Here is a 24,858-nt window from a genome sequence, read left to right as displayed (position 1 = left end):
ATAGCCACAGAATACAGTGAATATTTCCCTCTCCAAATGCTCTGCGTGGGGAAACAGGGCCCTGAGCCCTGCTGAGGGAGAAGGGGGTGCATTTGTGGACCTGTCCCCTGGCAGGTCACCACCTGGGCAGCACAGACTCCTGTACAGTTGCACCTTGGGCACTTGAGATGCAAAACTGCCTGTCCCACTCGGAAGCCCTGGTCAGCCTTGTCCCCACATCACACATGTGGATCTGAGCTCTGCTGACCCATGGTGTGGAGGGAGCTGGGAAGAGCTCAGCCCTGTTTCTGAGCTGGGCGATGATCCCTGCCCTGACAGATAGCTTGTGCAGAGAGTCAGCCTGTGGAGAGGGCTGATGTGCTGGCTGGGGAGACATCTGTCTGTGGCTGCACGCGCAGGGCTGCAGGTGCCCTGAGGGTGGCTGGGCTTGCTCAGCTGGGGATGGGGCAGGTGGATGGGGAGCCAAAAACCCTTTAGAACCTGGGATGGCAGGGAGTGATCACATCACATCAAGCATCAAGCATCCTTGCATCCTTGCATCCTCGTTGCCTTCCTCTTCAGGCCAAAAAGTGATGTTGGGGGTTCCTTGAGAAGGAATCCATCTCAAGGATGTCTATGCACAGGTATGCCCTACCAGAAAAGATGGATGTATTTCCCCCTTGATTCCCTCATATGCACTCACCTGACTCAAACTCGAGGGCTGGACATCTGCTAGTCTTGGAGACAGGAGGCCAGCTGCAAGACACCGACTGTAGCTATCGTGAATGGCTTCACTTACTGAAGGGCCAGATTTCTTCAAAAAATTCAAGGTCTGAAAAGTCAGTCAAAACTACAGGTTAAGACAGCATTATTATTCAATCACTAAGGTTCTGGATAACCACTGGGAGAAGTAATACAAATGTTCCCTTCAACTGTCAGAAAGCTGGTGTCAGTAACATACTTTAGGTTACCAGTCTGAATAAGCATGCATTCCTCTGTAGTATTAAAGACAGCAGCAAACTAACAGTTCCAGTTTATAAAAAGAAATCGTGTAATACAGAACACCTGTCTGCGTCTGTGATTTTCTTAAATTCTATTTTTTTTCTTCCCCCTGTGTGTAGGCTGAGACTTGGACTTGGGGTAGGCCAGAGCCAGGGCCAGGTAGGCTGGGTGAGAGCATCCCATGGGTGTAAAAAGCAGCCAGGCAGAGCCAGGCCAAAGGTCCATGTTACAAATGGTGGATGCTTGCAGGGGAAGTAGGAGCAGAGTGTGCTAGAGTGTCCTCCCTCCAGCAGGTACCTCCTGGCAGCCTCCACCCTGAACTGTTCAGCATCTTCCATCAGTGATAACTATGCAGGTCCAGGACCAGCTGCCCCCAAAATCTGTAGTGACATCTGCACAGACATCCCTGCAGAGCACTGGCTGGCCCTTGCCCCGTTATTCTCTGGCAGCCCTTGCCATGTTCACTGCATATACATCGTGGTGGATGTAAATGACCTTTTTCTTATTGCTGACTTGTTACAAAGGCCAGGAATGAAGCTTTTCCAAGGGGATGGCTGTGCAAGGTGCTCAGCAGAGACGTGAGCAAGGCTTTTCTCCAAGGAGAGTTACAGATGATGGGGAGGTTTTGGGACATTCTTGCCTGGAGGTGATAGGACTGCACAGAAAGGTGCACCTTCCTGGAGGACCGGGAAAGGTGGAGAGCCTGGACAAAGATGCTGGGTTTGGGTCTGCTTGCTCAGGATTTTGGGAGCCAGTCTGCACCAATAGCTTGGTTTCCAGCCAAAAAGATGCACTGGGACAGCTCTTGGGTATTGCAAATTGGATGGTTTTGTTTGTCAGAGAGCTGTATCCATTGGTGACAGCTGATTGACTCTTTTAGCTCCTCTGTTTCACCTGAGCAAGTATTCATCAACTGGAGTATTCATCAATACCCATCTTCCCTTGCTGCTGTGTCATCCTAGGTTAGAGGTTATGCGTGCCAAAGTATGGCATGTAAACATATCTCCTGGGTCCTCTCTGCTTGTGAGAGCCTGAAGTAGCCTGTATCTTGGGGGAGCAGCCTTCCTGGAAGGCTTTCCCACCTGCCACAGATGCCCAGGGGGATTCAAAGAAATACTTGGGGCACTGAGGGATGTGTCTTGCACAATTTTTGTGATGCTTGAAGTGTTTGGTCTTTGCTGCCCTGGATTTTAGGCTCCAGGACCACAGAATTTAGCAGATAGTTATGATTAAAAAGCCTTATTAATGAAATAAGCTGGGGAAGACTGATGGGGATATGGCTTGGCTCTTCAATGTCCAGAGTTTCCTGCAGGAACAGGTCAAGGAACAGAGTTTCCTTGACCTGTGCTGATTCCCAAAATGTGCTTGGGAACCATCTGATGGACAGTGCCAGGCACTGTGTTTTTAACCAGCAGGATGCTGGATCATGCCCTGGTGAATTTCCTGGTGTAGATTAGCTTTTGGGGCTGTGCTGCTGGTCTGGAAAGTTTAAGACCTGAAAAGGGACTGAGCTCAAATTTTGCAACTGGGTTACGTCTAGCTAGGAGAGCAGACAGCTCTATGTTGGAGAAGCTGCCCTGGGATCTTCAGGGATTTCTTTAATAAGCTGACTTAAGTCAGTGTACATCAGCACAGTGCCAGTATTCAAGCATGTATTGCTGTGCCCATGTCATCCCAGGTCTATGCTTCTGCTGTGCAGAGGCTGCTCCTTCTGCTCAGAGGCTCGAAAGGACAGGGCCAAAACATGTGGGCAGGTGCTCACTTCTTTCTCTCCCTTTCTACTGGGGGGGCAGAGAGGAGATATTTGACAGTGCCAGCAAATGTCATTCCACATTCCTGCAAATTCTTCACGTGCTTGCTCCTCACTGCTGTGCTGTCTTGGCTCTGTGTGGTGGGTCAGTGCTTGTCTTGATCTAAGGCTGTTCCTTTCTTTTGGACACAGGGAATTTTGTCATGCTCCCATGGCTTTAAATACCAGTGGATTTTCCATTTGGTACAGGGGAGCATGTGGCTTTTGAGAGGATGGTATGTTTGAAAGGCAGTGGAGGTCATTGATGAGGAAAGGGATGCTCACAGTAGCTGACTCCTTACCTGCTCCTAGGCTGCCCAGGGAGGCGAAGGGTTTTAAATAGTTTCTGTAGGGAAGCACTGAGAGAAACTGATCTCACGGGAAAACATTTTGGCTGAGTTTGATGTTGTGTTTGTCTCCCTTCATCTGCCACTGGAAGGTGAGTCTCAGGGGAAGGACAGCTGCTATAACAGATGAGAGAGATGTACCTCTCCGGACAAGGCAAAGAGATGGTTCCGTCCCCTGAAGGTCAAACAAACCAGGCTGGCAGAGTCTTGAACTGATGTTGGTTGGATCTATAAAGAGATGATCACAAAATGAACCTGTTTGTTTTCTGTGACGCGGAAGTCTGCATGGCTTAGGGGACATAAAAAGAGTGGAGTTGTCTGAACCACCAGTGGAGGCAGAGGCAGTGAGGGCTGAGGTAAGGTCTTTGTATCCCCCTTCTGCTTTTTTTTACAGATCATTGATGAAGGGTATCTTTGGGCTTCAGGTCATCTTAAATACATTATGTACCTCATGCTTGGGCAGCAAGACTTGATTGTGCTTCATTTCTTCCAGCTGCCATGCCTAGGCTGTTTCTCTGGATCTGGTATTTGTGGAGAGGCTGTATAGGTAAGTTTGTGCAGCATAGCATCAAACAGCGAGTATCTCTGGGCAAAGATGTGGTCTGGTTTATTGTTCGGGGTTTTTTGTGTGTGTTTTCCACATCCTCCCCCGGTGACTCAGAGGTGTTATAGGTATGAGCTGGAGGCTTGCAGTGTGCCGGGTGCTGTATTAATAGTGCTAGCCCAGGGTTGCTGTATTTGTTCCAAGACTTGCTTGAAACTCAGGAGAGCCATCCCCAGGAAGATCATGGCATTGCAGAAACACATAAGGTCTTCGTGCATCAGAGACAGCAAAGCACTGAGAAACCTGTCTCTCCAACTTTCATGCAGACACCCTTTGGTTTTAGCAGTATTTGATTTCCTTTACTGCTTTCCTTGCTAGGATTTTCTTTCCTTTCTCTCTTGCCTAATGGACAGGCCGAAATCTACTAAAAAAGGGTTAATGAGCCAGTGGTCTCTGCAGAAGTGAAGTGGAGGTGGGATTGAGGTGAACTGCCTGGTCCTGAGGAGCTGCAAGCATCCTAGGCAGCAGCCCCACCATTGCACTATGGCTTATAGAAAATGCCTCGTTGACTGGAGCAAGAACTAAACTATGAAGACTGGCTGAGAAGTGCTGACTGAAGCTGCTGCTTAGCAATATGATAGATGTGACTTTTAGGCCCTTGGTCCAGATCAAAAGCTCAGCCATGTGATGCAAAGTGCTAATTGGTGTAAATGCCTTCTCCTTCAGATCTCTTTAAGGGATAGTAATGGGCCAACTTGATAAGGCATGATTTTTCCTGGGTCAGATATACTGGCTGCCAGAGAGCAGACTGCATTGTAAACATAAAAGTGCAGGAGAGACAGAAGTAATTCAGTGCAAGCTGGAGTTCTTGCTATGGCGTTAATGTGACAGTGTACAGCCAGATGCTTGCACCTGATCCAGGCAGTGCTCAGTGGAGAAATGCAGTGTGAGCAAGCTTGAAGTTGTGACCTTGCTGGCTTGGAGAGAACATGGGTTAGAAATCCAAAGGTATGTGCTGATCTCCCATCTCTCACTGCAGGATCAGAGGGGTCTGAGATGAGGTGTCTTAAGGTAGAGATCAGCCTTCTGAGGTTTCAGGGCCTGGCTGCTGTGGCTGGGATCTTGGGGACTGGACTGTGGCTGGTGATGGCTACTGTGCCCTCAGCCATGAAGGTATTAGTGCTAGGCCCTGATGCGAAGCTGTTTCTATTGGATGCCTCCAATCCTTCCTCCCCTGAGAAAGGTGCTACTCAGAGCAGAAATAACCCCTGTTACCTTGAACTCCAAGATATCTGCATTTGCCTGTCTGGTATAAATAGACCATCTGAGGCAGCTGGATGTGATGGAGATTGACAGGTTGTCTCTGGAGTTTTGCACTTGCTGAAGCAGGAAGAAATGTAAAAGCATGAACATGGGGATGCACAAAGTGAGAGTGAATAGCAGCAAAGCCCCAGCTACACAGCAGGCTGTGGCATTTTACATGGGAGGATGCAGGTGAAAGCCCTTTGTGGCCTTGTGCAGAGCAGTGCTGTGACAAGAATTTTCCCACCCTGTGTTGAGCTCAGGTGGCCATCATGCAAGGTCCAATGGCAAGGTCCAGCAGATACCTTATGTAGCTGGGCTGTCCCCCATCAGCTGTGTGCCACCCAGCTCAGGCCCTTGCCAAGGAGGGGAATATAGTCTGCTCACAGAAATCCAGGTTTCCAAGCAAAAGAGAATGACAAATGGAGCCAGATCCAGAAGGGAAATAAAGAAAAAGAAAGGGTCTTTGAAATTACTTCTGCAGAGAAAGGTGAAGGAACCAAGTTTCACTGGCGTTGGTTGTTTCTGGGTAGTCAGAGAAGCCCTGAAATCAGTAGGGGTTTTTTTGTAACTGAGATGTGGGTGTTTTGGTTCTTTTTAGAGTACCTGTCCCTACAAGCAATAATGCAGGGCTAACCTGGTCAAGGAACAATCTTCTGTTGAAATATTTCTTCTGAGAAATGATTGTTGTGGAAAAATGGCAAAATCACAGCAGTTGTATGGGCTGTGTCTTCTAAGGTTTCTCTGAGAACTTTTTTTTTGGGAAAATGAAGAAATCTTGGTCTTCAGGGTGTAGCTTTCTTTGAACCTAGCTGTTCTGAGGCATTTTGCAGACATCTCAGCTTCACACTATGTGTATAGCAGGGTTAAAGAGGGGCTTGCATTTAAATGACACCCTGTAGGTCATCTGGCACTCTGGAAAGTTTGCTTGCAGGGTGGTATCAAGGAGGTATCAAGTGAACATTTTCTTCACCTGTCCTTTGAAATCTCCTTGCTGAACACTAAATGACACATCAACTGACTTTAAGAAAGAAGTGTTCATTTCTCACCAAAATCTCCTTTTGGTCAGAGACCTGCCTTTGGATCTGAGTGACTTTAGCACTTACTCACAGAAATTCTGGCTTCATTTGGTCCTCATCCAACCTGGAATCTGGGTTTTATAGGCCAGTTTGCTACCTTGCACCACTGACAAGAGAAGTCAGGGGCTTATCTTGAAGTGCAGAGGGATGTGTGACTCTTCCAGTTTGCAGTATTGTGGCTCCTTTTTTTGTCTCTATGACCTTTACTCCTTCTAAGCTAAAAAGGTGGAGTGACTTGGGTGAAAGCAGGTGGGCAGCAATGAGCTCCCAAACCCTGAGCTAGCACTTGGTTGACTCAACTATTGTGTCTCAATACAATGCATGCCCAAACCTCTATGTGGTGTAGCACCCATCTCCTGTATTATGGGCTTGCTTATTTCCATGTGAACCCAACCCAAAGCAATGGATGTTTTTGAGGAAAAACCAGTATTTTCCAGAGTATCCAAATGGCTATTTTTTTGGTTCCACCTTCCCAGGAGTACTTTGCTGCATGCTTTTCCATGACGCTACTGCTGCTGACCTTTCTGCTCTGGAAGGGGGAGTTGCTGGGAAGCACATAGGCAGTGATTCTTCACTGTTACAAAGGCTGGGATTGTTGGCAGCTTGACGCCCCAGAAAGTGTCTAATTGACTTGACTCTCTCTAGCTGGGCTCCGAATGGATTTTCTGCCTCAGGATATCTCGGCATTATAGTGGACCTGTTGTTTTTGCTCCTCGCATGATATTAAAAAGTGCATTGTTGGAGCAGAAAGCGTGAGTCAGAACGGATGTGTAGAGGGAGCTGCCTGTTGCCCTGTGAATGAGTGCCAGTGCAGAGGAGCGGAGTGAGACAGGGTCACCTGCTATCCACAATTAGGGACTGAAAAGTTTCTTGGAGCATCCCAGAGAATGAGATTGGCTTGATGGTATAGATGACATATTCAGAAACAGACAGATGTAAACCTGCTCTTTGCATCTCGGATAAGCAGCATCAGCATTAAGATATCTCCTATAGTAATATTGCAATGTTTGTCTATTCCAGTGCATCTCCAGGTGCCCTCTGGGCTGGGAAGAAGCCTTGCTCATGCATTCCTCACCCTGTCATCTGGCACTGGTGTCTGGCAGCGTCTTACCTGCATCTGTGTCAAAATGTGCTTGTGCCACCACTGGTGCCTGCCTGGGGAGATAATTCTCTGGAGGAGTGAGCAGCTGGGTCCTGCAACCAGCAAAGCTGCTGGAGGTGCTTATGCAGGCGTAAGAGGATTTGGTGACACCTCTGATTAGTGTCGAGGGCCTCATTATGGTTCTGGTAATTGAAGGTCTCCCAGGGTTCAAACAGCCTGGGAATTATCTGCCCTCAGAAGCTGCTCTTGGCTGCATGGGACTGTGCTTTCTGCAAGGTAAGCAGTGCCCTCCCTGAAGCAGCCTGGTGATGGGAATGGTGGCCCATGCCCTCCAGACCCTGGGGAGGGGACCCACATTGGGTGGCAGCTGCAGGGCTCAGGTAGAGATGGGGAAGGCCTGGGGAGAAGGAGAAGGCAGGCTGTGTTACTGCAGGTGTGTTTGTGGTGCTGCTGTTTGAATATGCTGCTGCTGGTAATAGCATTAGCCCAATGGGGCTCTGGGGCTAATTTCATTAGCCTGGTGTCTGTAGTTATTGCTTTACAAGAGACAGCAGTGAGAAAGGGCAGGGCTGGGTGGAGAAGGGCTGATGCAGTAGAGCCTTTCCATCTCCAGGGAATCATAAGGCCACCTTGCTTTTGGTGACTGTTCTGCCTCAGGCCAGTGCCACCCTGCGGCAGACAGGTGGGGTTGGGTCAGTCCATCAGTTAGCCTTGAGAAACCCAGCTTCAAGTCCCTGCTCTGCTATTGACTGACTGTTTGGCCCTGAACATGTAACCTGGTGTCTGTGTGTCCTCCCTCGCAGGCATGCAGGGAGGGCAATGGGCATTTTGGCTCCTGGGGCACTCAGCCTGGTAGTCCCTGTTGCACTTCACTAGCTGTGTGAAGGGAGCTCCAGCTTTAACATCAGCAACCCCTGGGCAGTGAGTCTTCTCAGGGACTCTCTAGCTCTGAAGCAGCATCAGGAGGAAGATGCATGTGCAGCTGTAAGGTTACGAGGGCTGCCACCTTGCTTATGCAACATAAAAAGGACATGGAGCTGTTGGAGCAAGTCCAGAGGAGGGCCACGAGGATGATAAGAGGGCTGGAGCACCTCCCATATGAAGACAAGCTGAGAGAGTTGGGGCTGTTCAGCCTGGAGAAGAGAAGGCTGCGTGGAGACCTCCTAGCAGCCTTCCAGTATCTGAAGGGGGTCTACAAGGATGCTGGGGGACTTAGCATCCTTGTAGGATGCTAAGGACTTCCTTAGGGACTGTAGTGGTAGGACAAGGGGTAATGGGTTCAAACTTAAACAGGGGAAGTTTAGATTAAATATAAGGAAGAAGTTCTTTACAGTGAGGGTGGTGAAGCACTGGAATGGCTTGCCCAGGGAGGTTGTGGATGCTCCATCCCTGGCGGTGTTCAAGGCCAGGTTGGACAGAGCCTTGGACCACGTGGTTTAGGGCAAGGTGTCCCTGCCCATGGCAGGGGGAGTGGAACTAGATGATCTTAAGGTCCTTTCCAACCCTTACGATTCTGTGATTCTATGCTGTTGCCACATGCATGACCAAAGAATGCCTCTGCCTTTAAACAGAGATGGGATGGAGGACTGATGGGATTCTTGGTGATGTTTGGGGTTTCCCTTGTTCAATACAATGTGCAAGGATAAGAGACCTTATTTACTCTCTGGCTTTTCTGGTTCTGGGGCAGGATGGGAGAGGCTTTCACATGTTTAGGGTCTGGCTCCAGAGACCAGCATCTCAAAAGGCTTGGCGGAGTAGTACTAGGAATTCTTTGAGATGTTATTCCAACACACTGCTGAAATATTGGCTGCAGTGCAATGGCCTTGGAAAGCTAACTGAGAGGTGAGTCAGTGACCCCAACACAATGTTAGCATCTCATTTGGCTTGAATCAGCACTGCTTTGTTGGGAGTCCCACTCTGACTGGTGCTCCCAAGGTATGGCTGCTGGATGGCAGTCAGCAGCACTGAGTCCTATCTGGATGTGGCATGGCAGTGTTATTCCTTCCTAAAATAACAGTGGCAGTCATGTCGTCTCCTTTTACATAATGGGGTGTGTGTGTGTGTATGGGGTGATAAAAAAGAATTCAGTAATTTGAAGCAGTGACTATTATTTCTAGTAGAAACTGAGGGTCTGTCTCTGTATGGTCCTGCAGCACTTCTTGAGAGACTGGGCTGGTTCCTGGACTCTGTCACAGACTGATTTGGTTACAGGGGTTGGAGCCTCTCCATACCCCAAAACCCATGGTGGTCCCCTAAATGAGTTGCCTGATGCTTGCCTTGCCTGAGGGCTTGGAGGGGTTTCCTTGGAGTTCCTCAGTGTGTGCATGTGTTCTGCAGCACTAAGCACTCACTAACCCAGATCTGCTAAAAATCAATAAAGTAATCCACTTACTGCTTGGGACTGCCAACCTTTTTAAGGAGCTCAGAGATGTTTTGTCTTATTTCCTCTCCCCTTTCTTCTAAGCTGGGAGAAAGAAAAGAGGGCTGGGAAAGGGGGTGCTGGCAGAGCTGGACTAAAATCAGGCTGTTTGCTCTGGACAGACCAATAAAAATAATTCCCCACTAAAACTTCATTAGCATGGAATTAAAGCTGCTGAGATCCCGTGTAGTCAGTAAGAATTAATGGTACTACTAAATCTCAGCACGGTTGGTGCTTAAAACGCGAAGCTGCTTTGTTGCTCACACCTCCCTGTCCCAGTGCTGCTGAGGCTGAATGAGCTGTGCAGCCAGCTCTGCCGCACAGCTGCTGGATGAGGGCACAGCCCTCTCATCCAGCTCGAAGGCAAGGGACAAGCCAGGCTGGGATGATAGCGAGGTATGACTCAAGCAGGTGGAAGTAAAACTGTTGGGCAAGAGAGGATTTGTCCTGAAATAGTGGCTCAGTTCTGAGTGCTGGTGGGCACTTAGGGACTGAGGGTAGATGACCCCCGTCAGATGCATCTCTGTGGGGTGATGGACAGATGATGCGAAAAGTCTCTGGGTGGATGCTGGGCTGAGAGGCTTCCCATTGTGACAGACCTTTCCCCTGACACTGGGTAAGAGAAACATCCCTCTGGCAGGCTGCATGTGGGGCTGCACGAAGTCCCTCTCTTCTGTGGAAGGCTTGGGTCTTATCAAGGGTGTGTGTTTGGAAATCACTTCTTTTGGTAGCAGATTGTTTGTTGGGGTTTTTGATTGAAAAATGTTTCTTTCAGTCTTGTCACAGAGGAAAAGAACTTGCCCTGCTGATAAATCTCATTTTCTGTCCAAAGATTGAAACAAGCCACCTTGTAGGCAGCTTCTCTACAGCACTCTGGGTCTCTGCCTGCGGGGCCTTGGGGCATCCCTGCTCTGTGCCTGGCTTTTGCCTCCTGTCCCTAAGGAGGATCCCCAATGTGGCTGCTAAAGGACAGCACCAGAGGCAAAGCCGGCGTTATCCTGAAATAGCAAACTTTGCCTACAGGTTAGAAATCCCTGTGGTTGCCAGAGATCTGATGCCAGTTGGATTAGTGCAGGGTGGAGATGGTTTTGGAGGGACCCAGGGGTGTGTGAGAGCATGCCCAGGTGACTGGGGGGCAGTACCCACTGAAACAGAAGCTGTTCCTATGGCTCCTGCACCTGGATGCTGCTGTGAACATTTGGAGGAGGACTGGCCCTTGCCGAGGACATTTGCTGGGGATGTTCTTGTTGTATGTTGGGGTGGTGGCAAGGGAAAACACGAGCTCAGCTGAACAGGGAGAGGGGCAGGACATAGCACCACACAGTCAGATGCTGCTGTATTATGCTCTTGTACTGGCTATCAAACCCTCTAGTCTTCCTTCCCCATAGACTGGAACTTGTGGCCTGTGAGTGGGGCATGTAAGCATGCTGCTCAGCTGCCTTTCCTCCACTGAAATAGTTCTGCAGTGCCATTAATGTTTGTGCAGTAAACCAAATGAGATGTGAATGGTGGCCAATAGAAAATACGAGAGCAATCTCTTCTGTTTGTATTCCCCCTGCAAGACTGCAGTTACTTGGTTTTTTGCCTTAGTAGAACCTTTTCTGAATACTGATCTTTTTATTTTATTTTTTTAATTTTTTTAACTGTGAGAAGAAACAGTGCATATACACCTGGACTCCACCTAATGGGCTATGCAGAATGCCAATACTTGTTTAAACCCGCTGGTTAGAGAGAAATAGGTATGGCAATGCCTGAGAACGAAGGAAGAAACAGAGCTAACAAGGGTAACCTTTCCTTCTTCTGCACAAGCATTACCTCGGGGCTGACAGCACCTCAGTCAGCATCTGCCTAAGCTGCGGCTGGATGCTGTGAACAGTTCTATGCTGGCATATTGCATGCCTTCCCCTTGTAGCATGCTTAGTGCCAAAGGGCAGCATGGGCCCTTGGGTGACCTGGAGGGAGCCAAGAGCCAGCAGGCCCTTGAAGAATGACAAACATCCTAATCTGCTGTTCCCCCTTCCTTTTGTCTTGCTGCTTGCATGGCATGCTCCTCATCCTGTACGTGGGGATGGTTTGTGGTCTCCTTGGGAAGGCAGAGCCCCTTGCTAGTCCTGTGTCTTCTTTCTCTGCCACATGGCTGGTGGCAGTGGCAAGGCTGTAACCCACCTCCTCCTCCAACAGACATGTAAGTCAGTGCAGGCCTTGGTCTCTGCTCACTTTACAACCTTGGGCAAAATTCCTTCCTCCTCCATTCCTTCAAGGTGACCTCACCTGAGGTCACCCAGGTCAGAAGCCAGGAGCAGTGGGCTCTGCTATTGCCTGCATCCCTGCCTCTCCCCACAATTGCAGCAGGTGGAAGGGAGCTTGCCAGGCAGGGAACTGGGACTGGTCCCCCTTCAGAGTACCAGTCACTGGAGGAGGCAGTGATGAAGACTGCATGTGGCTTTGCTCCGATCTAGCAACTGGCTGCTTGTGATTATTTCTACTTATTTCCTGCAGTACTTTATTGTCAGGCTGGGTGGGCATTAAATTGAAGTTCTGGATGTACATATGGGACTATCTGTGAAGCCTGCTGCATTCCGCCGCCATGACTGTGAATGCTTTACTGACCGTGGCATGGATTGAGCCCCCTAGGTTCTATCCCATGTCTCCCCTTCTCGTCTCATACAGCTTTAGCAACAGCTAATGATGATTTTCTTTTTTTTGTGGGGGTGAGGTGCTTTGAGTGTTTTTTGGACTCCTTTGGATGGAGTTGGGGATGGGAGTTGAGCTTCCAGCTCCGCTAGCCCCAGGAAGGTCCTGGTTCTCCTCAGACTTGGCTGCATTTCCTAGGGGTGACTGCAGTCCAGCACTGCAGGGGCCATGACTTTATGCCAGGAGTGCAGCTGAGGCAGGGCTTGGTGTAGGATGGGAGCATGGAGCTTCCTGCCCTGCACAGCCCTAGCCCCAAAGTGCTGGGTTGCACATGTGCTCCTGCCTGGTCAGCCAGCCCGTGATCAGGGCACAGCGGCTCTGGGTGAGGGTTGGTCCTTCACATGTCCAGGAAACACCTCCACATGGCTGGGTTTAGTCTAACTAATAACCTGCATTGAGTCTCCACTGGTGGAAAAGCAAGGCACCCCCCCCTTCCCCATGATGCTCCTCCCTTAAACAACTTAAACTCCCCTGCCCCTCCCAATTTGTGATCTATACCGGAGCTGTCACGCATTGATCGGCGCCTTATCCAGGCGATTATGCTACCCGAATGGTCTGCTGTGAATTTGCAGGGAGCAGAGACAGCTGAGCACAGGAGCCAGCCCTGAGTGGCAGCGAACAAGAGCATGTCTCATCCCAGCGAGCAGCTGCTGCCAGCGTGAAGCAAGGATGAGGCCACGGGAGCAGGCAGCTGCCTTGGCACCCTCCAAGAGCCCCTGCTCCTGCAGAGCCATGTCCCGACCCCAGCGGGCTGCACTGCACTCCAGGCAGCTTTGAAGTTAGAGGAGACAGTTGTGTTTAGAAAGGCAAGCGATGAACTGAAGATTAAACATGTATGGGAATTATCCTCACTTCATTAAGTTTCCTGCGGGCTTTGGCAGTAAGTACTTTACTTGATTTTCAATCTGTACCTTCTGGGTTAGGTGGGGGAACAGATCCCACAGTAGGAGTATGGGAGAGTTAAAGGGAATTTAAAAACATGTTTAACCTAGCTTGTATGTAGCTGTAACCTATGATGCCTGTGTGCTTATGATTGAAACTGTCTTGTGTATGTGCTGTGAACTTCAGCACAGCCAAGCCAAGCTGCCTGAAATAATGCAGGCTTGAGTCAAACCATGACTCTGCTCTAAAGTTTAGTATATGACATTTGAGAGATGCATGTATGTGTTTGTATATGATGGACTGAATCTATGAATTGAAAGAATAGGAACAAACCAACTTAGTATCTTTCCAGTTGCATTTTTTTTAAGTTGTTGGAGAAAAATAGTACTTTTAAAACATAAAACAGCCCCCAAGAAAATCTAGGGTGGGCTCTTCCCTTGCCCAGGGGCTGTCTCCTGCCCATGTGACACAGATACCACCATAATTGTATGAAGCTTTGTCAGATTAGTCAAATGAGGCTGCACGGTGAGACAATGGTCTGCGAAGAGCTGTGTCTGTGTGGCTGTGAGCTGCAATCCCCCTGCACACACCAGCCATGAGCGAACCCCAGTTGCAGAAACCAGAACCGCTCTTGGGAAACAGGCTTTGCAATTACTGGGGCTTGCTCATTATTTTTTCTGAAGTTATTCCTTTTGTCCTAACATGGGGGATGTTCAAGTGGAATGGGTTGAGGAGCTGTAGAGGCTCTCCAGCTGACACAGGGAGTGGGCAGGTCGGAGTGCTTGTCTGCAAGGGACTAGGAGCACCCGTGTTTTGGCTGCTGACAGCATCATTGGTGCTGCTCCAAGGAAGTTAAAGTGCATTATGGCTTATGGATGTGCAAGGTCTTAGTTTCTCTGGAAAACTCCTCAAGTTGTTCCCAGCCCTTTAGGATATGTAAATGCCTCCAGGACTTGCTCTGGAAGCACCCAGGCTGTATACATCACAAGAAACCTGTTATTTCTCTGCTAGAAAAGATGTTTGTGCAGAAGTTGAATCACACATGGGATGCTCCCACTATGTTTGTATTTTTAACTCCCTTTTGCGCCAGATGCTCACCTCTGGTAATTCTCCAACTCCAGAAAAGTCATTGGTATTGCATCAAGTCATCCCCAAGTTTCACAAGCACTTGACTTTTCAAAATACCTTTTTAGGCAGTTTCTGTAGAAAAGAGATGACTCGTTAGAAGAATCTATTGCTCACTGGTGTTTTTAAAGAACAAGCAAAGACAAGCCAAACTCTCTCCTATTGCTGCAATAAGAATGAAACAATGAAAGTGTTATTTGTGTTTAGTTTGTTGGGTATTACAAATTTACAAGGAAGCAAAAGAGAAGTGATGTTCAGACTGATTTTCATAGGAATAGGGCACAGATCCTTGTAGAGACAGGGGTCACAGCACTCAGCAGAGTGTTTGGGAGATTTCTAGGGGAGGAAATTGGTAGTAGAAGCAGAGGTATTTCTGCTCCACCAATAAATCTGAAGGAACTGTTCTCCAGCCCAAAGTTCAGTATATTGGAACTTCAACTTCCATTTAGAAGTATATTTAACTGGAGTTTTAACCTGATTCTAATTTAGTTCAGAAAGTGTTTTCTGCAGGTGAGTTGTTGGCAGAGGTCCAAAAGCATTGGCCAAGTTTAGTTTGGGCTGATTTATAACAGTCTCTCTGGCCTGTCCTATGCTCCCCAGAGGCTATAGACCTGCAGGTTACCACTTGCATCTACGTTCTTCTCAAAGCTGGAGGGCTTCCGTGCCCCTGAGGCAGCTTGGTGGGGCTGGGGACCTGCGGGTGGTGTGGGGGCTGTGTCTCCTTGGGCTGTTGGGTCTGCAGAGAGAGATTTCTGGCTGCTTGAGAAGGCAATTGCTGCTCTGGCCAGACAACTTTACGGGCCCATGGGCTGTGCGAGAGGACAGTCAAGCTTTGAGAGGGATGAAGCAGGATAAATCATGGTGAGCATTGAGGAGGTGGGGTGTGTAGCAAGCTTCCCACTGCTTTGGGGTCCTCACCACAAAGCCTGTGCAGGCTACCTGCATCTCCATCAGGCCTGTGATATATTCACAGTCTTTGCTGCTCCCCCTTCCCTTACAATAGCTATGAAAATGTTTCTGGTCCTGCTTGTGCTGGCATTAGGAAGGGGGACATCAAGACAGTGGAAAAGGGCAGTGTCCACACTAGGCTGTCAGCTTGTTGCATTCATCGTTCTTGTGCCTTGTTGCTGCAGGGTAGTTAAGCTGATGTGGCTGCTGCTGTTCGGCATGTCTAGATCTTATTATATTCAGATTTTCTTCAGCTCTGGGATTCATTTTGAGACTAAGAACAAAAAAAAAAAAAAAAAAAAAAACCCAAAACAAAAAAAACCATGTATTTGCTTTCTGGTTTTTTTTCTTTTGCATTCAAGTAACTGTTACACATGCTTTAACTTAATTTTATCTTCATTCGGGTTAGAAATAAGGAACACGTTTTCGATGGTGTGTATAACTGTCACTTTGACCTTAAATATCTGAATAATACCATCAAATTTGAGAATGTACATACACAAATTAGTAATAAGCACATGATTTGAGAAAAGGACAGTCAGAATCGAAAGTGTTACAGATGAGTTTGTAGGGTAGCAGGTCAAGTGTTCAGATGAGTCACCCTTAGACATCTAAAGCAGGAGATGTGCACAAAGGTAGATGGATTTACCTTCACAGCCTGGGCTATAGGAACAAAGAAAGGGCTTCCAAATGTAGTTTTTATTCTCCAGAAAGATTCATTTCATCTGAAGCTCAGCTCCCAGGGCAAGGAAAGATGCTGTGCTGACTGTCCTCTCTCTGAGCGCTTTCTGGCACTGTTAGCTGGGGACAAGAGCTAACTTGGCTCCTCCACAAAGTCTCTTTTATTAGTACTCATGTAACTTGGCCTGTGGCCACACCACCTCTGGCTTCAATCTTGTCAGCTCTCCCAAGCAAAGCAGGGTTAGGCCAGGTCGTTTGGGGGATAAGGAGAGAAAACCCAGGTTGTGTCTGGAATGGGGCTGCCTTGCTGGCTGGCACCTTTTTCGCCTGTAATGGTCTCAGGTTTTGTGACCTGCAGGATGCTTTTTCCCTGGGTGTCACAGCTTGCCATGTCAGAACCTGTAACTGAAGTATGTGAAGATGGAAAAGACCTTTTGACCCAGCAAAGGTGTGAGAAAATTCAGTGACTGGGCAACTCCTGTAGCTACTGAAATACAGATTTTTACTTAGTTTTTATTTTTACTTTTTTTTTTCCAAAGCATGAGACACTTGCCTGCAATTGCCTGGGGCAGCCACAGGCCCTGCATCCAGTGGGATCATTTCTGATAGGGACCTGTAGCCTCTCCAAGGAGTTTAAAGACCACTGTAGGAATTTGTGCATGTTTGTTTTTTTTTTCCTGGTGGATGCTGTTCTGGATATCTTGCTGGCCAGGTGGGAAATCTGATCAGACAATCATGAAAAACCCTTCAGGTCTAAAATTCAGCAACTTTTATTTCTTTGGAGATGAGAAACTTTATCCAGCTCTTGTGTGTTGCTGTGGTCACCAGGGGGATGTGATACCTTTTTAGGGTGCTAACTACAGAAGAATATGTGGTTACACTGCAGGTGTGTCTTGTCCAAATGTCCTTGGACGTCTTAAAGCTATTGACCCACTATTTCAGTCAAATCAGACCAAGACCTCAAAATAGCATCTGATGCTGAGCCTACACCAGGGCAGGTGAAAGTCCTGTGTACTTCCAGCACATGGTTTCTTATGGGTCAGGATTTGTGTGGGCCCTGTTTGCAAGAGTGGCACAGGAGCATTACATGAGAGGAAAAGGAGCAGCTCTTCCCACCACCCAGAGAGCTGAGGGAAACTTTCTCCTGCCCTGTGCAGATCCCTGTTGTAGAAGCCCCTGCACATATATGTGCCAGCACACCTCCAAAAAATTTTGCTCCTCCATGTGTTAGCTGCAGGGGAAGGCTGCATTATTTATTGACTCTAAGTTGAGCAGGAAAATGGAAGCACAAAGGTTACTGGACCTTAAAAGCAAGGTGAAAACAATAACCTTTCTGTAGGATATTAGCGTGGCAATCTGTACTGCCTGTGGAAATCTGCTTGGACAGTTAAAAATACCACTAGAAAGGGTACAGTTATTCAGTTTAGCTTCCATGTATTAAATAAAAACTACTTCTGCAGACATTGCAGCAAAACTTTGATTCCAGTTAACATGGGTTCCTTGCTGCATAACTGCATCCAGTTTCAGGAGTGTTTCTCACAGGTACTTCCCCTTGAAGGTCGTCCCCAAGGACGAGCTGCCTGCCAAGCTGTACTCCCACACACGCCCGTGCTCCTCTCCTGAAATCAGCCCTTCTCTGCATGTCTCTTCCCACTTCTTGGTGCTCTCTGATCTGCGGAGGATGAAGTATAGGCGAAGTTTTGCTAGTTGTGTGTCAGGCAGGACAACTTTAATTGCGCATGCAAATGATATGAACCCCTTCCACGTATATCTGAGACCTCAGAAGCACAAGCATGGTTCTCACTAGTTGAAAAGTTCCAGCTTCTGATTCTGTCTAATGTTAAAAAGAAAACTCTAAAGGTTGAAAGTGTCATCATCTCTAGGCTTGCCAGGGATCCTCAGGTCTCAGGAAGCATGATTGCCTTAGGCCTTATTTGGAGAAAGACCCCAGTGTTTAACATGCATATCTTTCCTCTCAAGGCTTTGCTAGGTGTTACAGCTGAAGGCGTTAACCATAACAAACTTGCAGCCCATACTGGTTCAACAGATAGCATACGTAGAGCTTGGATGTTTCTGGTCTCTGCATCCTCATTCCACTTTCTGCTCAAATGTAATTGCTGATAATGGTATTTCCTGCCATTATTTGTGTGAAAATCAAGACAGCTTTATTGGCTGTGGCTTGGACGCTTATCTTCCTACTGCCTTTTCCAAGGCATTTGGGGTCACTTGCATACTCTTGTAGGTAGTCTTTACTTCTATGCCTTCCTCAGCTTTACCTGTGTGAAGTGGTCACAGCACAAAGGTATCCAGTCTGGCTTTATTGAGCTAATGTAGGTCCTGGACCAGCTTAGCCATGTTAGCCCAGGCCTGGCTGTTTAGCACTGGTGTAGCAGAGCTGGAATTTGTGCTCTGCAGGTGCATCTATCAAACACGTACGCATCTGCTGTGATGTAGCCAGTGGTGTTCTATTCCTGATTTTATGAGGTTATTCATGTAAGTTTCCCATCCCTGGGCTATTATTTTGCTAAGGTGGAGATAAAACACAGGTGGAAGCAAGGTATCATAGCTTTGTGTCCTCTGCTTCAGTGGCTGATAATGCCTTACCTGCATGAAGGTAATGCTTATGTCCTTGAGGGCATGAGAACCGACTAGTTCTTAGGGTCTTCTCTCATTATTTTTTCTAATGTCAGCAGAATGATTATTAGATATGATCTTTATTCCGAGTGCTAAAGCAACAGGGTGGACATTGTGTCTGTGAGCAAGCTTCCAACACACAGCTGCTGTCTGCAGCAAGTGATGTGATACATTTGCAGAGGCAGTTTGAAAGAGCAAAGCACTCAGAAGCGGATTTCTTCTTTTCAGACTTTGGTTCCTTCAAAGAGGAGGCTGGACTGTGTGTGCTCCTCTTCAAGAGAGCTTGTGGAGGGTTGATTCATAGAATCATAGATTGAGGCACTGAGTTCTCTGTATGCTGCGTGTTTGCAGTGGAGACAGAGAAGCTACACAGGGCAGCTCTCCCCTCTCCTCTTTTCCTCTGCTCCTCAAGGAGAGAAATAAATACAGTATCAGGCTTCCCTGAAATGTCCAAGCATTAATGTGGAGGAGGGAGACGGGAGAAAGACACAAACAGCCCCAGAATTAAGTTGGTCTTGAATCTGGAGCAGGTGGTTAAAAGCAGTAGCAAGCCCCGATGCTGGATGCAGGGTTTCAGCCAATCTTCCCCAGCAGACATGGGGGACCTAGTCAGCCTGGGAGCCCCGTTTGGCGCCCACGGGCAGGGGCTGTGCCAGGCACGGAGCCCTCGCTCCCGACGTAGGGCTGCCCTCTGCTCCGCGGGGCTCCGCCGCAGCCGGCTGAATCCCCGGCATCGCTTGTCACCTCACATTACCTGACGGACAGACTTGGGGCCCGCTTTGGCCTGTGCAAATGTCACCTGTACCAAGTGCTGCTGCAGAGGCAGAGGCGGCCGGCTGCGGCTGGCATGCAGGACTGAGTCCCATCTCCTCAGTGCCCCCTGCTCTGTCCCAGAGCTGCTTCCCTGCTGCAGAGCAGCTCCTCGCTGGCCTTGCTCTGCTGCTATGCTGATGTTTCTGTCTGTCCCCCAAATCATGGGAGAAAATACCTTGAGGAAGGCCATGCCACCACTGTGAGCCCAAGGTCTTTCTGGCTGCTTTCTATTGGGAGATGTGGGACACAGAGCACCAGTATTTTCCTGTGGATTCTTTCAATATTTTTTGACCAAAATTTTGTCCATTTAAGATTTTTTGACCAAATCGGACTTGTAATCTCTGCTGTTTGCATTGTCTAAGCATCCTGGCTCCTTTGGACTGAAACAACTTTGAGGGTACTCAGTTCAGGAACTAAGTAACACCAGTGTTATGGGTGCTTTGGCATGGCTCTTCCTGCACACGTTCTGCCGGCTGTGCAAATTGTTACTTGCACAAGCTGATGAGATGTGATTGCTACCAGATTATATCCCTCTTGTAGCACTCCAGCCTGAAAATGAGAAGCTGAGAGGAATATTTCCCCAGGGTGGGAAATTTTCTCAATGCAGGAGGGTGCATTTCTGCTCCCACAGGGACTGACTTGGCAAACTTATTCCAGGGAGGGACTAGGAGTCAAAGTTTGGACCACCTTGCAGGAGTGCTTTGCTTCCCCTCTTTCTCCGCCCCCCCCCCCTTTTTTTTTTTTTTTTGTTTTTCCTTTTGTTTCAACTTGTCTTCATGCAGTTTGTATTACAGTTTATAACTGATGGATAAAATTGATCATTGGTAAACGGTAACTTAACACTGGTGGTTTTCACCAATGGGTTTGTCACTGCCTTGGCAGGACAGCATGGCCAGGCACTGTGGAAACAAGCTTGTTAACTCTGGTGTGTGTCATCAAGCCCTGGCAAAGCCTGGCTTTACACCTGTGTGCTTGCCAGTAGATATTTTCATTTCTCTGTCCATCTCCTTCATGCATTCATGTTTCTTTGGTGTCTCATTGCTGGGGTAAGAAAGGTAGGCACAAGCTCTTCATGATTCCTGGTTTCAACCTTTGATCCCATCTTGAAGGTTAGAGGATTCACCTGGCCATAGCCCTCTTGGCACAGACACAAGCACATCATGGGTGTTGTCCTGGACAGCAGTTTTCTTGGCCTTGCTCTGGGTCCTTGGGAAACTCAGATCCTCTCTAATGGAGAAACTTAGTGGTGACAGCATTTCTATAAGGTCTGATGTAAATGCAAACAGTAAAGTAACTCTCCTGGGAGTCTTTTCTTATTGGTTTAAATCATCTGCATGATACTTTTAAAATACGCCCTTTTCTGTGTTAATGGAAAAGGATGAAGAATCATTCTTCTCCTTAGCTGTCCTGTGTGATGGATTTCTGCCCAGTCTCCCTTTCAGTAGCTTATTTTCCAAGCTGAGGAATCCTCAAAGGCAATGTTGTTTATCTAGCTGTTTAAAGAGGCATAAAAGCAATTTCTTTGTAAGTCTGTGCTACAGATGCTGGGCAGGACTGCATGCTATGGTACCAGACTACTCACAGGTGATGAAAAATGCATTTGCTTTTCTCTGGCACAAGTCCTTTCAAGTCCCAGGAAACAACTGAGGTGCCTCTGTGAGCTGAGCGCATAGGTAAGGTGGGGGCCAGGCAAACCACATCTTCTGCCCACTGCTAAATGCTCTCCTGGCACCTGTCTCTGGGGTGAAAGTCTTTTGCGCTCGGAAGCCATTACAAGGTAAAGATTTTGCTGTCTATTAACAGCAAACAGGCTGCCTGTCTCCGTAATGGTGGCAGGGGGATGTGAGATGACTCTTTCCAGGAGCAGGCAGGAGCCCCGGCTCTGCCTCCAGACCGCCTTCCTGCCTCTAAGGCTTCTGCTGTTGTCATTAAACCGGCTTCCTCTTGCTGAACATTGCTTTCCCACTGGGAGAATTGATCCAAAAAGCCAAAGCAAGAATTGACAAAGACCTTTCCTCCCCCCACCCCTCCCACAGAATTAAGTCTGAAGTGGGTTGATAACGGCAGATCGAGTCCTCCTTGACTCTGACAAATGTCTTTAATGTTATTCAGCAAGCTGACCTTTTCCCGTCTTTATTGTGCATCTTCCCTTTGAATCAGATTTGATTGTTACTTCAGGTAAAATAACAAACACTGTCACATAAATAACTTTGCAATAATGTTAAAAGGAGGAAAAAAACCCAAACAAACAAAACACCAAAGTGCTCCCTTACTTGCAAATGCAATGGGAACAAGAATCATCTATGCCAGCCATGGAAAACCAACTGTGTGACCTTCCCACACAACATCTTTGCCTTGCTACTCCAGGGAATGATCTCCTGTGTTGAAAAACCAACAGAGGAACAATGGTTCATTGAAATGTTAACACAGCTAATGCTAACTGGGGTTGGTAAATTCTAGAGGAGGGAGAAAAGGTCATATAAATCCTTAAAATACAGCTAGATACATAACCTATCAAAACTAGTGGGTATTTGATGCCCAGATATCCTCTGAATATTTGAGACCGGTCCTATAGAAGACAGCATTTAGACCTGGTGTGAGTCATTCAGCCTCAGAGACTGCCCTGAAGTGGCAATGATCAAGGTTATATTGCTTTTCTATGCCTCCTCTTCCCCAGTGGGGTTCAGGGGCAGATTGATCTCATGGGGCTTCTCTGAGGCTTAGTTTGGCAATGTGCACTGGGGCTCTTTAGTGTAGAAGGAGGAAACCCTCTTTCCTTGTGTCTGTGAGACTGTCTGCCCAGGCACATCTGTGGCCACAGTCTCTGCTCTGTCTCATGCTGTGTGAGGAAAGGTAATGGACAAAATATTTTGTGGGTGCCTTGTCCTGTAATCTGCGTTACTAGCATGTCATGGGCAGTTTCTGTCCTCCGTTGCTCCAGATCCCCCTGAAGATGCTGACATTAAGTTTTGACAGCTGGAGGATCATGTGAAATAGCATGGTGGATTGGTGAGTGGGAAGGGAAAGAGCTAAGCCATGGGAAGAGGAGCCTGATGAGCATGATGCCTGAGCCACTGCAGGCAGCAAAGGTGCTTCATAAGACACAGGAAGCATTTAGGGGTTTCCAGCCTGGTCAGTGGAGATTTCATGGTTTCAGATGTGCACTGTCTCTAGAGCCAGCTTGAACAAAAGAATGGGACCTCAGGGAATAATTCAGAGAAAACCAGCTGCAGACAGGCAGTGGTGCCTTCTTCCAAGTCAGCTGAGGCACCAAAGCAGTGAAAGAAGATTTGATTATAAAGTGTTATATTTATAATATGTTTTGTTACTGTATGTAACTCTGTTTCCTGTACCATGACCAACATTTTGCTCTTTCCCTTTATAGCATAAGGCATGTTTGCTGGTTGGCTTTGAGCCTTGATGTCATGGTTTAAACCCAGCTGGTAACTAAGCACCACACAGCCACTTGCTCACACTCCTCCCTTTTCCCCCTGGGTGGGATGGAGAGGACAATTGAAAGAATGTAAAACCTGCAGATTGAGATAGGAACAGTTTAATAATTGAAATAGAGTAAAATATAATGATAATAGAAATAATACAAGCAATAACAATACTATTAATAATAGTAGAGAACAACAAAAAAGGATAAATGAAAATTCAGAAAACACAAGTGATGCACAATACAATTTCCCCCCACCCACTGACCAATACCCAACCCATCCTGAGCAGTGGTTGGTCCCTTCTAGATAACTCCTTCCAGTTTATATACCATGCATGGCGTGCTGTGGTATGGAATATCCCTTTGGCTAGTTTAGGTCAGGTGTCCTGGCTCTGCTCCGTCCTGGCTTCTTGTGCCCCTTCTCACTGGCAGAGCATGAGAGACTGAGAGTCCTTGACCAGGGTAAGCACTACTTAGCAACAACTAAAACATTGGTGTGTTATCAACATTATTCTCAGACTGAAGCCAAAACACAGCACTGCACCAGCTACGAGGAAGAACACAACCAAGGCTGGGCAGCTGATTGCTGTACAGCCAGCCTTGCTCCTAGTGTATTTAATCTTTCTGCTTCTCCCTGTAGATTCCCCTGTCCATGCCAGCTCCACATCTGTGAGCCTGTCGTCAAGCCTTTCCTCGGGAAATTCGGTGGATGGGCACCACAACTACCTCGAGGCCCCTGCGAACGCCTCCCGGGCGCTGCCATCCCCCATGAATGCCATCGGGTCTCCAGTGAACGCGCTGGGCTCACCATACAGGGTGATCACATCCTCCATTGGCTCGCACCCCGTCTCACTGTCTTCAGCCCCGGGCATGAATTTTGTGACGCATGCAAGCCCACAGGTAGGCAGAGGCGCACACTTGCTTTCCTACAATTCGCGGTCTTCAGACTGGGTCAAGTCCCGGAATTTGAGGGGTGGGTTGGCTGGTGGGGAATCTGGTGTGTTTTTGGCCCTTTTGGGAGATGAGCTGTAAAGAACAATTTCCAGCATGTGAATCTTTCTGCATAACCCCCCTGGCACAGACACAGAGAAGACACCTGTATACATTTCAAAATACCCTGCACAGTAAGTGGAGAGAGAGAATTCCCAGGTCAGTTCTCACTGTGGGCGCAGTCCAGTTCTTCTCCACTGCATCTTTCGCAGCATACGTAATTACTGTACATGGAAATAGTCAGGATAACCAAGGGCTGCAGCACGTGAAGCATTCCTCTTCTTCCTGCAAAAGGATATCTGCTTTGTTTCATTATTTGGAAAGGAGACAGACTTTCTAGAAAGAGACAAATGTTGCTGCTAAATGCCAGCCACATACTCTGTGTTGCACATAAATGTTGCCTGAAGAAAAACAAGGCCCTATTATCCTTACTGCCTGAGCTCACTCAGGTGCTGAGGTTTCCCCTCCAGACAGCAGAGAGACCCAGGTGTTAGGGTTGGTACTTCCCCAGAGCCATGGGTGGGCTGGAAGACTCCTGGGGTGGCTCTGTGGAGCAGGGACAGGGACATGCTGCCCTGAGAGCCTGGCGCAACCTCTGGCATGGCTGGGACCAAGGTGGCAGCATGGAATTTTGTTAGTGTGCTGAAATGTTCTGGGAGTTCAGATCTAAGTAGAAATTCTGCCTTTTATTAACAAGGCTTTGTGTTTTATTAGGGCGACTTGAAGGTAGGAAGTGCTCAAGAGCCTCTGAGCTCCTGCTGAAGAAGCAGCAGGGAGATGGTCCCTGAGCCCTCTCTGCCCCATATACCGCTGTAACTCCACAGTGTGTCTGAAGCTCTTTCTCGTGCCTGCCACCAAGGCTGGGAAAGAATGGTGTCGGAAGGCCCTTAAATTGCTTTGAGAGAGTATAGGGTGATTTTGCAGGTTTGGTTTACCTTTTACCAGCATCCTCAACTCCTGCATGGGTCTGGGCTGACTGCAGTGGGTGTGCTGGGCGTCCTTCCTTCCTTTGTACCACCAGCTGTTCCCCATCAACCTGACCATACTTGTACCTGTGGCATCCGGGGCTGGTGTTCTGTGGTGATGGAG

The 24,858-nt window shown here is 48.0% G+C and overlaps 1 protein-coding gene across 2 annotated transcripts in view; it reads left to right on the top strand.

The window, feature by feature from the left end:
• The window catches only part of RXRG (retinoid X receptor gamma), a 38,971-nt gene that overhangs the window by 4,734 nt on the left and 9,379 nt on the right, over nt 1-24,858 (top strand). The window contains exon 2 of one of the 2 annotated variants that reach the window (XM_030495877.1): nt 23,420-23,679. The exons of the other annotated variant lie outside the window; for it this stretch is intronic. Coding sequence (XP_030351737.1) covers nt 23,420-23,679 — 260 coding nt within the window. The remainder of the gene's footprint in view (nt 1-23,419; nt 23,680-24,858) is intronic. 2 annotated transcript variants of the gene reach the window in all.

The sequence above is a fragment of the Strigops habroptila genome, chromosome 8 (assembly GCF_004027225.2).
Source record: "Strigops habroptila isolate Jane chromosome 8, bStrHab1.2.pri, whole genome shotgun sequence".
NCBI classification, from domain to species: Eukaryota; Metazoa; Chordata; class Aves; order Psittaciformes; family Psittacidae; genus Strigops; species Strigops habroptila.
Note: the sequence above shows the minus strand (reverse complement) of the source record. Positions and strands in the feature narration are given on the sequence as shown.